The sequence below is a fragment of the Dromaius novaehollandiae genome, chromosome 3 (genome assembly GCF_036370855.1).
Source record: "Dromaius novaehollandiae isolate bDroNov1 chromosome 3, bDroNov1.hap1, whole genome shotgun sequence".
In the NCBI taxonomy this organism is placed as follows: Eukaryota; Metazoa; Chordata; class Aves; order Casuariiformes; family Dromaiidae; genus Dromaius; species Dromaius novaehollandiae.
Window position 1 is genome coordinate 14349940 of NC_088100.1, and position 12224 is coordinate 14362163.

The 12224-nt window shown below is 35.0% G+C and overlaps 1 protein-coding gene across 3 annotated transcripts in view; it reads left to right on the forward strand.

Annotated features, from left to right (window-relative positions):
• Positions 1-12224, forward strand: part of NBAS (NBAS subunit of NRZ tethering complex) — a 186031-nt gene that overhangs the window by 17045 nt on the left and 156762 nt on the right. For all 3 annotated transcript variants that reach the window (XR_010388180.1, XM_064508451.1, XM_026097158.2), the window contains exons 10-16: positions 1340-1478; positions 2270-2335; positions 5841-5969; positions 8839-8902; positions 10156-10349; positions 11441-11698; positions 12079-12204. Coding sequence is in view for 2 of the 3 variants with exons in the window: in XM_064508451.1 (XP_064364521.1) it covers positions 1340-1478; positions 2270-2335; positions 5841-5969; positions 8839-8902; positions 10156-10349; positions 11441-11698; positions 12079-12204 (976 nt within the window). In the remaining variant the exon portion in view is untranslated. The remainder of the gene's footprint in view (positions 1-1339; positions 1479-2269; positions 2336-5840; positions 5970-8838; positions 8903-10155; positions 10350-11440; positions 11699-12078; positions 12205-12224) is intronic.

The window sequence follows — 12224 nt, forward strand, 5'->3', positions numbered from 1 at the left end:
AACAATAAGCACTTGTCTTAGTCCATTAGAAATATTAATTTCATATTATACGTGGTCATTACATCAATACCAGTGCTGTGGGGGATATGGCATGAGAAGATTTATTTAGGTTGGGAGACTAGTCAGTCATCAAACCATACAGAAGGCTCCTTCATTGCTATGTTGGATATTATTCTCTCATCTGAGTAGCTGAAATTGGTTAAGATGCAGTTGTACAATAATGTTAAGTTATAGTGAACATTCCTTTGAGAGTACTAAGTGTGCAGATCAACATCATTTCCTGTAGTAAAGTTAGCATTCATTATATAGGTAGAGGTTTTCTCCTTCAGATGTACTACAGAAAAATTCTATGGGTTTTCCTACAGTTGGCTCTTGTAGGAAATATATGTTCTGAAATATATTCTAACCACAAATGAGAGCTATATGAGCTTCGGCCGCTAGGTGGTAGAATATTTCAAGAGTAATGCAAACTTTGAAGGCTGACTGAGCAGTATTCTCCTGGCTGAGCTTTTGCCTTTTCCTGTCTGTGCCTTTTCTGCAGATACTTTACTTTTTGATGGGTTATTCACTTAAATGACACTTCCAAACAGATTTAGGCCTCTGTTCTCAAAGTCTTTGTTGAAGTAATCATCAATTAAATATAAAACTCGTTGCTAATAATGTCAGGGGATTTCAAGGAAGAATATTTTGATATGTTTCAGTGGGAATCGGTGCTAATAGCAAGGTTGTGTCTCAGAGTTTTTAGAATATTGTCTAGTGTGTACAATGAAAAATACTACCAAATAGATTGTGCATGCAGTAATGTTAGTGTGGCTTTAAAAAACAAAATTGTTTTTACCTGTTTGATTCTTTTTATGAAAGAGAAATAGTTCCTTTTACTGTTTTTTGCTTTTTTCTGTTTTTTTTTTAAGTTTGTATTCCGTTACCAATAAATAAAAACCTAATGCTTCAACAGAATGGCCAAAGCTCTTCATAAGCTTAAACAATTTGTCATCATTCTTTAAGGGTGGGGGAGAATCTCAAATTTGTAGCCGTATCTTGTTTTAAATGTTGGGAATCATTGGGAATTGTGCCTTATTTGGGAAGCCAGAGATGAGAACTGATGGAGATAAGTGCCACAAATATTACTTGATCAACACTTAAGTCTTCTGACTGTGAATGAACACAGTGAAGTTCAAAGCTTATTGGGGCTGTTAGGTGTCTTAAAATACTTGAACTTTTTGGTTAGTAAAAGCAAAGCTGCTATGACTCTGATTTAAGAAAATATATATATGTAAAAAAAAAAAGTGTCTGTTGTCCTGTAGTATATGAAACAATCTGCCTTTTGTTTGTCTTGCAGGCTTTTGCTTGTAGGAGGCTGTGAAACAGATGAAGAAGGAGTATCTAAAGCAACTGGTTGTGGGATATCTGCTTGGAGAGTTTTGTCAGGGTCTCCTCATTATAAACTGGTCACTAGTTATGAAGATGACATTAGAACAGTAAGTATATGTCCTCATTTTGTTGGATGAATATTGTAACTGTCAGAATTATCTAACTGGAAACAGCATGGATCTCTTTGCAAAACATTACATTAAATTCTCAAATTTTATAAGTTATGATGTGAACCTCTAATAAGGTGTCCATTCTTCCTTAGTATCTATTCACTTTTGCTTTTTTTGTAGAGATTAGAACTTTTAAGTTCTTGATTGTCATTTGTGGTTTTCAAAAGAAAAAAGTTTGTGGTGTAGAAATACACAAACTCCTCAGTTGCGTGCTGGGATGTGTGTTACCTGAATTTGCTGGAGAAAGTCTCGTTAGTTTTGTCTTTTTATTCCTGCATAAAGTGAAATGTTTATTTCAAATGTGCCGCCTTCTGAGTTTGACTCTTGGCTTCTTCAGCTTCTAGTGGAAATAAATGTTTGATTTGGTAACAGCTACCATGCGGCTATACTGAAATCAGTTTACAATATACTGTGACAAATTCCAGTATTTACTATTACATAGATTTCACCAAGTATAAAAGTGAGGTGTTCATTTTATTGCAAATGGGTAGTGCTTTTCTATGGAATAATAAATACCCATCAAAATGGGAAAATTTAAACAAGCTGATGCCTCTTACTATTTTTCTTGTATTACTTTAGAGTTCTGTCAAGCTGCCTATTATAAAGACTCCTGCAATGTAACTTATTACTTCTCAGTTTTTTAATGCTTTGGATTTGACTTAGTTTTTGGTGTATAAATGAATGCATAAGATTGTCTTTCATTGTGTGATATGTTTCTGTTCTTACAGGCACAGAGAAAAGGATTGTTAAGGATTATGAATTTAAGACTTTACAGCAGGCGGGGAACAGAACAGGTAATAAGTTCTAGATCATCTTCAGAAATATCCTCTAGTAACATAATTGTCCATTAATGTCTGCCTGAGAGTCTGATTTGAAAGGAGTTAATTTATGCATCTTAAGAATTAGTACTTCTGTAAAACTGTATAATAATAATAGGCTCACTTTAGCTTTAAATGGGGTGGCTTGCTATTTGTTTGGCTTTTTTGTTGATAGATTCTTCTTTATAGTGACTTTAGTTTTATTTATTTATTTTTAAATCCAATTAGTTGATCTGCTGAAGCTCTTAGGAATGTTGGTGTCAACATACTGACAGGGACAGGCCTACTGTTGTAGAGTTCATTCTTAAATGTAATTTGTTATTCAAAAAGGTGTAGCTGTAAAAAGCCACCTACTGCTGAGTTAATAAGTTGGTAATGACCGTAGCCTGTTAGGTATTTCATAAGTTCCAAAAGATGAAATGTTCAATTATGACTGTGTTTCTCAAGTATACACCCGAAGTTATCACTTGGGAGGACTGGGGTAAAAACTCCCCAAACCCAACCCTCTGTAGTCCCCTTACCTCCTCCAGAAAAGACAAAAAAGCCCAAAAAACAGCTCCCCACATAACCAGATGTTTTCATATTTTGGGGAGAATAGGAATGAGTGATTTTAAACTCAATCTGTCACTCAACTAGGGAAAACAGAGACTTCTAATTTGTATAGTCTGTTACAAGGTACAGTGGAAAAATTTTCCTGAATAGCTCCAAGTATTTGAGTCAAGCTTCTGCTACCAGGATGCATGTGAAACTAATAAAACTGATCAGGAGCAACTTGTTTATAATGAACCCTTGGCATGTGTGTCTTGATATTCTCTTCTCCTGTGAGTGAATGTTAAATCTCTACACATTGAGGAACTGCCAGGAGGCGTTTTCTGCATCTCTGATGCTTTGCCCAGAGTACTCCTGTCTTCCTTTTCTTTGCCTTTGGTCTAGCCACACAGTACCTGCATCTTCTTCCCTTATCCCCTGTCTACTAGCTGTGTGCAACCTTTCGAAGGTTTTGAGGTTATATAGACTTCAGAAATGAGCTTAGTAGATTCTTGGGGTGTTTAGGTGACTGGTTAGCAGAAGAAATTGGATGCTTGATTGGAAGGGGAAAAGAAGTCTTTCTGAATCTCTCTCAAGGGTGGAATAGGGAGATATTTTATTTCTTTCATTGAAAATACAGAAGAGAGAAAACTGAAACAAACTTTTTAGTGGAAGGCTAGTACTGAATATGACTGCACTAAACTTCAACCTCACTGCCCTTGCACTAAATTTACGAAGAAAAGAAAAAACTGTTATTTATCCTTGAACATCCTAATCCCATTTCAGCTATTTAAATATATAAGGAATATTTTATATTCTTTGTGAGAAACTGACAACAGTATTGACGCATGACTGGCTCAGCCACTAGAGGATTTCTTTTTTATTAGAACTAGCTGTATTTGGGATTTGATTTTTAGTCTTGCTAACTTAAATGACAGTTTTAATATGGGAAATGCCAACGTACTAGGGTTTTCAATATCTTGTTCTGCTGTTCCTGTAAGGTAACAAGCTGTTTACTGAGGCAGCATTGCCTGTTTTGCCAAAGGACTGTTTAATTTCTATAGATAACAATGCTCGAGGTGTGAATTTGAATGTGTTAGTGGCCACCAAATACGCAAATTTAATAGCAGTGGGACTCGTCACTGACTACTGAGTTAATGCTTAACCGTTGTTATGATCTGTGATGTACACCACTGGTGGCTTATCTGAATGGGATATATAATTTAAGTATACATTTCTAAGACTTTAAAACTCTTCTCTTCTTAGTCCTCTGCACATGCAACTTGACTTGTAAAGAGAGAATTGCAATTAGTAGCCATGCACCATTCCTTGGCAAACAATACAAATTGAAGAATGTAATAGTGTACTCTAGGTGCCTAAGAACATACCTGGAGAACATAAAGAATTATTTACATTAGTAAATTACATAACTTGTTTTAAAGTTCTTATTTACATTTCTTTCTCTTTTGATTTAACAAAAAACCCAAATTTTCAACTTAGAGTTAAGTAGCGCTCTCAGTTGCAAACCGCTACTGCATGAGAACAGCGAGTAGCTTACTTGATCGTCATCGTTTCTATAGTATAGGTATAACTTAAAACAACTTAAGTAATTAAAAAAAAAAAAGGCAAAAAGAATGTTGTCATCTTCAATTGATATTTGCTGGTAACAAGCTCTATAAGCTGTATTAAAACTTCTTATCATATGGAGTTTTGGTAACTTTTCTGTGTTTTAGTTATACTGAAGTATTTTCCAAGAGGGGAAGGACTGGCTTAAAAATTGATTAGTTGAAGACTTGGATACTTTTGAATCCTAAATTTTGTGTCTAATATTACTGTAGAATGAATCTTTATCTAAAAACTTTTAAAATGGAACTGTACTAACAAAACAGGGTTTTAGACTCTCCTCCACTTAATATTGATTTTATTTTGCTAATTTACATTATACTGCGTTTCAGTGAAAATTAGACTCCTTGAGAACCTGAAGATCTTTCTGAAAATAAGATTTAGATTCTTATACAGCTTCTGTGTATTCAGAAATTGTTATGCTTTGCTAGTGGCACTAACTTTGGCTTTAAAGGTCCTTGTCTCATGTAAACTATATACATATATATATATATACACACACACAGTTGTAATTGTGTTTGAGTTCATGAAATAACTTGTTTGAAGGAGGGAAGGAAGTATGTTTTTGCCTCTAAGATATCCAGAGTTGAAGGAAAAATTGATTCAGGAGAAGCAATGCAAGGCTTTGGTTAAAGCTTACTTATTGATGTTGAACTATTTCTTCTATGTGGTCTTAATCTGATATTTGCTGTGTTGCTGCTTAGTCTGTTCTGTTACCAAAGAGATCCTTAAATTCACTGTCCTTTAGTGCATAATGTGCTCCTCACAAGAATTCTTCATCTATGTTTCCTTTGCTCTATTTGAATGACAATAATGCGCATCCAGAAGTGTGTTTCCAGGGAGGCAGAGCCAGGCTCTATGCTGTGTGTGGATAGCTGTCCTCCTTGGGTAGCCATGGGAGGCAGGACAGTAGAGAATTGAGGTTGATGAATATTTTCTTAAACAGTTGATTTGAGAACAGCCTGAAGTTTTTCTCCAGCTAGCTCTGCATTGCTGTTTGCAGCATGGTCCTTGGACAGCCATACTTTCAAGTTTTATTTGTTGTATACTAATGTGATACAGAAATTAACGTTCCTGAAGTTTTGCTGATGCTAAGGTAGAGTACTTCCTGATTGTTTTTGCTCTTCATGCCCCAACTGACATTACTTTTTTACTGCAACTTCTAGCATATATTTTTTTAAACTTTATAGCACATTAAATTTTCAGAATGAAAATTGTACAAACAAATTTCTTCCTAAAATAGAAAAGACAATGTTGAATGGATTTTTTTTTTTTTTTTTTTTTTGGTGAACTTTTCTCTTTCTTCCTTTGCTGACATAATGCTTGGCAGGATGGAGTTTTTAAGATGAATCTTTCACCTGATGGAGCTCTTCTGGCGGCTATTCATTTCTCAGGAAAACTGACAATCTGGTCTATTCCATCTCTCAGGCAACAAGGAGAATGGGACCAGATTGACCAGGTAAGAGGGAAATTGATATTTTGATCATTGCAATATGTGTTTTAATCCTTTGGAATTTGGTTTTCCTAGAAAATGAGAGAAGCTCAGATAGCTCCATTTTAGCTACATTCTCTGTCTTTCTAGTCGACTACTTACTTTTCAAGAGACCTGTGTTTACTTTTGGAATATTCTGTCTTTTAAATATATGCCTCAAACTTGAAAAAGTAATTCTAACACCAGTGGTTCTTTTTCATTATTTTTAATGGGGCATTCTGATGAAAAGTCAGTAACGCTAATACAGGTAGGTTGAAGTGCTAGTTTAAAATATAAGTGGATGCCAACATGTTTAACTTGGTTTGAATGGTTGAAATCAAAATCTGCTTCAAGTTTAATGTGTTAATCTTTTCCTTCTGCAAAACGTTCCTTCTCTGCTGCAGGATAATACTCCAAAGTTGTTTGTTCATCAGATTGATGTCAGTAAGTCACATACTTTCTGCAGGAGTTATTTGCAAAACTAAGTCAGGGAACTTAAGTTAGGAATTGCCCGGACACTTGTAGGTTTTTGCATGTTTGAGTAGATTGAACCACTGGGCAATTAGTTTTTCAAAGGAAATTCTAATTAGAGGCCTAAATAATACACTCTGAATAAAGATAACACCTTCATTTGATGAGGATATTTCAGATATTTATCTGAATTTCTCTGGTTTGACACTCATTAATTATTGAATAATAGCTAGGGAAAAGCTTTTCATTTATGCAGGTAATGTGTATTGTGTTCTAAAATTACAAGGCATGAACCATGATGGCAAATTCAAATACTGTAGCCAGTCAAACAGGATGTGTGGTCACTAGACATAGATAAAGACAAATTACCTTCAATATTTTCTATGCAAAGTTTATCTTGGATATTCTACATAAATGTTTCTTATTCTTATGTGTACGTACATATTTCTTATTAAAAATATTGTAGAACGAAACATTTGCTGCACAGTAGTAAACACTTGATTTTGGTGCACGTGCTGATTAATAAATTTGTGTATTAGCATGAAATAGTTGCAGTTTCTGGTGGTCCTCAATGGTTTCCTTTCGCATGGTATATTTTTGCACAATGTATTGATTCCTTTTGGAATTCCAATATAAAAATATTTTCTCTATTCATTATAGAACGTCTTACATGCTTCATTTTATGCATTTATATGAAATGCAGCTAGCTTTTCCAACAGTATGTTGAATTTCTTTGCAGTCCATGTGTTGCACAATAGGTACTATAAGGCCCACAACCAAACATATCTTGAAATTACATATAGACACATTTTTATAGTGAGGAAGAGAATGAAATGAAGGCAGATGTCTTCCTTTGGATGTTATGACAACAATGAAGTTAAAAGAACTCTTTCAAGAAAGATTGTTTGGCCTGTTTTTCTGCAATTTTTGACTATTGGTTCAAGTCAATAAAAATCTGTAAAGATATGGCGTATTACCATCCTGAAGCATATTAGTGTGCTACTATTTTCTTGATCTAAGTGAAATAGCAAGATTTCTGATGAGGAAATACAATTTTGACTTACATTTTGGTTCTTATAGTTAAGCAGTCAGATCTGGTTAGGTCATATTGACTGTGAAATGTGAGTCCAAGCTTGTATAAGAACACCCACCCACTCCTGCTCCAATGTTGGCAAAAGTGATGTATAATACTTTCCTTTTTTCCACCCTCTCCTTCTTTTAAGACTTTCATGAGAATGCAGATTTCTCTAAAGGGTGTTTACAGTGAATTGTTTTGGTTTTGTTTTTTAAAGAGAATGAATATGCATTCTGAACCTTTTTTCAGCATTTTATTTTTCATCTAGAGAAGGTGACATGAGGATGTATTGCAGTACTTGACTGTTTCCAGAATGATTTAGTCCGTAAAACCGATGTCCAAATGTAACAGATATTCTAGTAATGTGTATGATTTCTGCCTAATTTTCATACAGACATATTTGTTAAACTTGCTGTGGGCTCATGTTTGCTTTTAATTGGTAGGTCACTGTCTACTAAAAAATTGAGCCTGTAAACCACTTTTTGCATGATCCAAGCTGCTTCACTGGTCTGAGCTATATAATCTGCCTGTACTTCCATTGCATTGCAGTTTAGTTATGGGCAGGATCAATGTCACTTGTATTTGTGTAGTGCCTATGTATTCTAATGCTACCAAGTAATAAGAAAAAAAAGACATAGCAACAGCTTTTCATTAGTTCTAAATATTATAGTGTGCTGTAAAGCATTGGTGTTCTACAGTGCATCTACATACGTCTGTCCAAGAAAAAAGAAAATTTGTTCCAGTGCCCAATGGAGAGGAAATGATAGATGCAGAGATTGTTAAGTAGTGCTAGTTTTCTTGCTGCACTAGAATTGAAAGGGGCTCTATAATTACGATAATAACTAACATACATTATATACAACCCAGTATTCAGCTAGTGCACAGAAGCATTACATGGAATAAGCAGGAGGACTATTTTGGAGATTCTTCTTTTGCATGCTTAAAATCCTAGATAGAGGCGTGAAAAAATAACATCTGATGGCCTTCTGCATGCTGGATATTCTATATTTCAAAAATATTTAAGGTATGATTACTGTTTAATGCTGACTAGATCAGGTCTTATGATATTCATGACTTCTGCTGTTGTATTTTAGGAAAACAGCAGTCTATTTTGTTTCTTCCCTGCCCCTTCTCCCACTTTTTTTAATGCAACTGTTTAGGGAAAAGTACAGTTTCACTACAGCAGGTGTATATTTCATGTTCAGGAAAGACTTGAATTTATGTGGAAGTATTCTCTCTGAAGAAGTAGTAGGTCAGCAATTGAAAAAATATACTACACTTATTGAATTTTATTCTTTTTTATTTTTTTAGCCAGGTTATGATGAGATCAACCCAGATTGGAGGCTCTCTGTTGAGAAAAGAAAGAAAATAAGAGGTATGTGATACAGTTGGATCATTATTTTAAAACATTGTGTAGTTAAAAGTATTTACACAAATACTTAAAGAACTGAAATGGTTACCTAAATCTTAGTTAGGACAGCTGCTAAAATTGTATATATGGTTTGGATTTGTAGCATGACATAGCTAAATGAGTGTCAGAATACAGGATGTTTAAGATCCTCTCTTAGGAATACTTCTGAAACCATAACCATAAATAGAGGGATATTTCAGCCAATACAGGACTTCATTCATTTATTTTTAATCATGAAATTGTGACTTCATAGTGTGCTGAACATTCAGCAAGAATCTTATCTTGTTTCAGAAGCAATTACATTGTAATGTAATAGATAACATTTTTGGAGTCGTGTTAAACCTAAACTTTGATTTATCCTTTCTGTCCATGAATGTCTAGTAAATCTTGAAAATTAACATAATTTAAAGAGATTACTTACAAATTCTGAAACAAAAGGGGTTTGTTACCTCTACCCCTATTTGCCTTGTCAAGCTTTCTAATCTGCTTTGAAAATTTAGGTTGTTGTGTACAACCATTTATCACCTCATTACTGCACGGCTCTTTCAAGAGTGCAGAGATCAATAACTGTTCCATGATCCATTTCTTAGTGCTTGTATGTGCCTATATTATTAAAAGATCTGTGTTTCCTTTTACTAGTTTTCTTGATTCTGTCTTTGGGTTAGCATATCTGATGTTCATGGGTAGCCTGCTGACTAAGCACCGAAGTGGCAGAAAAGTGATAAACCGATCTGTTTCGCAGTGCTGTTTGGGGAAAGGTAGTTTTCAGTAAAGAGGTGGGTGCTCAATACACAAAATGAGTGTGGGGAACAGGTGCAGTGAATTTTTTTTTTTTTTTTGTGGCAGACATTTTGCCATGATATCCAGTCAACATAATCAAAATAATCTTAGAAATGATACAATTTCTATATTAAGTTGTGGTAATTGTTGGTTTTGTTTTCTTTTTTCTTAGGGGGTGCTTTAATTTTCTTAACAACAACTTCTTGTAGGCTTGTCTGTAATTGTCACTTATCCTCAAAAGCAGTGCAACCTCTTCTGATTTACACCAGTAATGTGTCCTTTGCCAAGGAGATCTGCTCAAGGCTGGCCTGTAAAATATTGAAACAGATCAAATATCTAAAATTTCATCATGGTTTTGTGGAATTAAATGAGTTTACTGTGAATTCTTTTTCCAAATAATGGTAAATAGTGTTTTTTGTTGTTTTTGTTTTTTTTAGATAAAGAATCCTATTATCCATTGATAGATGTAAACTGGTGGGCAGAAAGTTCTGTGATCCTGGCTCGCTGTTCTGGTGCATTGACTGTATCATCAGTCAAGACATTAAGAAACCTGTTGGGAAAGTCATGTGAATGGTTTGAGACTTCTCCTCAGGTCACTTCGACTCACGATGGAGGATTTTTAAGCCTGGAGGTGAAAAATGCACACAAGCAAATACCTTTCTGGAGTGCAATAGAAATGTAATATTTGTATATATGATGCTAAGAGTTTTTTAAATAGGAATAGTGATTCTGTTTCTGTATCTCTCAGGAGATACTGCAGGGGAATTCTGGACTTGCTGCAATTTAAATATTTTTACAAAAACTTAATTGCCAAATAACTAGCAGAGATCAGATGTGTGACCTCTAGATTGCCAAGTTTAGATGAGAGGAATCTTGCTGCAAGAAACAGTTTATGGAGACAGAAGAGTCAGTTTTGGTTGCTTTGTGGGTTAGTGCATTTGAAGAGTACTACAAGCATCCCTCTCCTGTTTTGAAACACATTCCTCTTGCAGAGGTAATATATTTAAGGGAAATAAGAAACAAATTTAAACTAAGACCAAGCCATGTAAGATCTTTTTTATTTTTAATTTTTTCCTTGTGTGTGTGTGTGTTGACCTTTATGTTCTATGCCTTCCTAGACTCTTTTCAATGGTGGTATTAACCAGGAATTTTGTTTGAAACTAAGAAAAGGACTCTTTCCTTTGGCTTGCACTGAAATAGGTCTTAAAAGTTTAAAACATTTATCAGAATATCTCAATACATACCTGAGCTTGCATGTGTATTTTTTTGGAGGCTTTATTCTGGAAATTGTGTTTAGCCAATAATTAGCATATTACAGCCTAAGGAAGAATAGTCTGAGATTACATGTATGTTGTACAGATTAATTTGCTTCAGTTAGCTAAGAGTTGAAATCACTGTCATACACTGCAATAACCTATATAACAGTGTACTAAGATTAAAAGTCTCCATTATTCTGTGCAGTCTGGAGTGGTGTAGGACATGTAGTCTAATAGTGGGTTACTATAAGAAGCCTTTCCCCTTGCTTCAGTAGATATGGAATGAAGCCTTCACTCTAGGAGGAGGTAGATCCTGTCAGGGTTGAGCGAGCCAAAAAACTAAGGTTTTAAAGGAGAAGGGAAGGAAGGTAGTTGATTATGAAGATTGAAGTGCTGAAAGGTTAGTATCTCAAACAAGGGGAGATACAGTACGTGACACTCCCATATTCTACTGTTTTCCGTGTAGTGTGAGATAAAACTGGTTCCGAAGAGATTACGCTTGGAGAGCAGGCCTGGTGATGAAGATGAGGGAGATGACGACTCTGACTCAGATGATGAAACTTCTGCTAAGGCCAGGTACTTTAGCTACCTAAAACAAGGCCTGTACTTTGTGACAGAAATGGAACGATTTGCTCCTCCACGAAAACGTCCACGTACTATTACAAAGAATTTCCGCCTTGTGAGTTTGAGGTCTACAACTCCAGAGGAACTTTACCAGAGAAAGGTGAGTATAGGATTAAAGTCATGTCTCTGATAATGAGCTTTATTTAGAAAGAGCTGCTGTTTTCTAATTATTCTTACTGTATTAACAGAAGGTTTTGGGTCTCTATTTCTAAGGGTCTCATAGTGACAGCATTGTGTACCTAATCTGAGGCATCATTGGTTAAAAACAGCATTATAATAATTCAAATGAGATGATGTTTGCAGGTCACTGAGGAAACACTGTTCATGACTAGGTAGGCTAGAACTGGAAGTGGACTTATGTGAGTATTTAAGAGCAATGAAAGGTCTGGCAAATATATTGAATGAATAAGTTTCTTAGCTTATAATTATTATTTAATACAGAAATCAAATGACTTTCATTTTCATGTGTTTGTTTTCTAGATTGACAATGAAGAATATGGGGAAGCTCTGTCTTTGGCTCAAACGTATGGCCTTGATTCTGATCTCGTGTATCAAAGACAGTGGAGGAAATCAGCTGTTAACATTGCTTCAATTCAGGATTACTTGGTGTGTGCAGTTTTTGACTT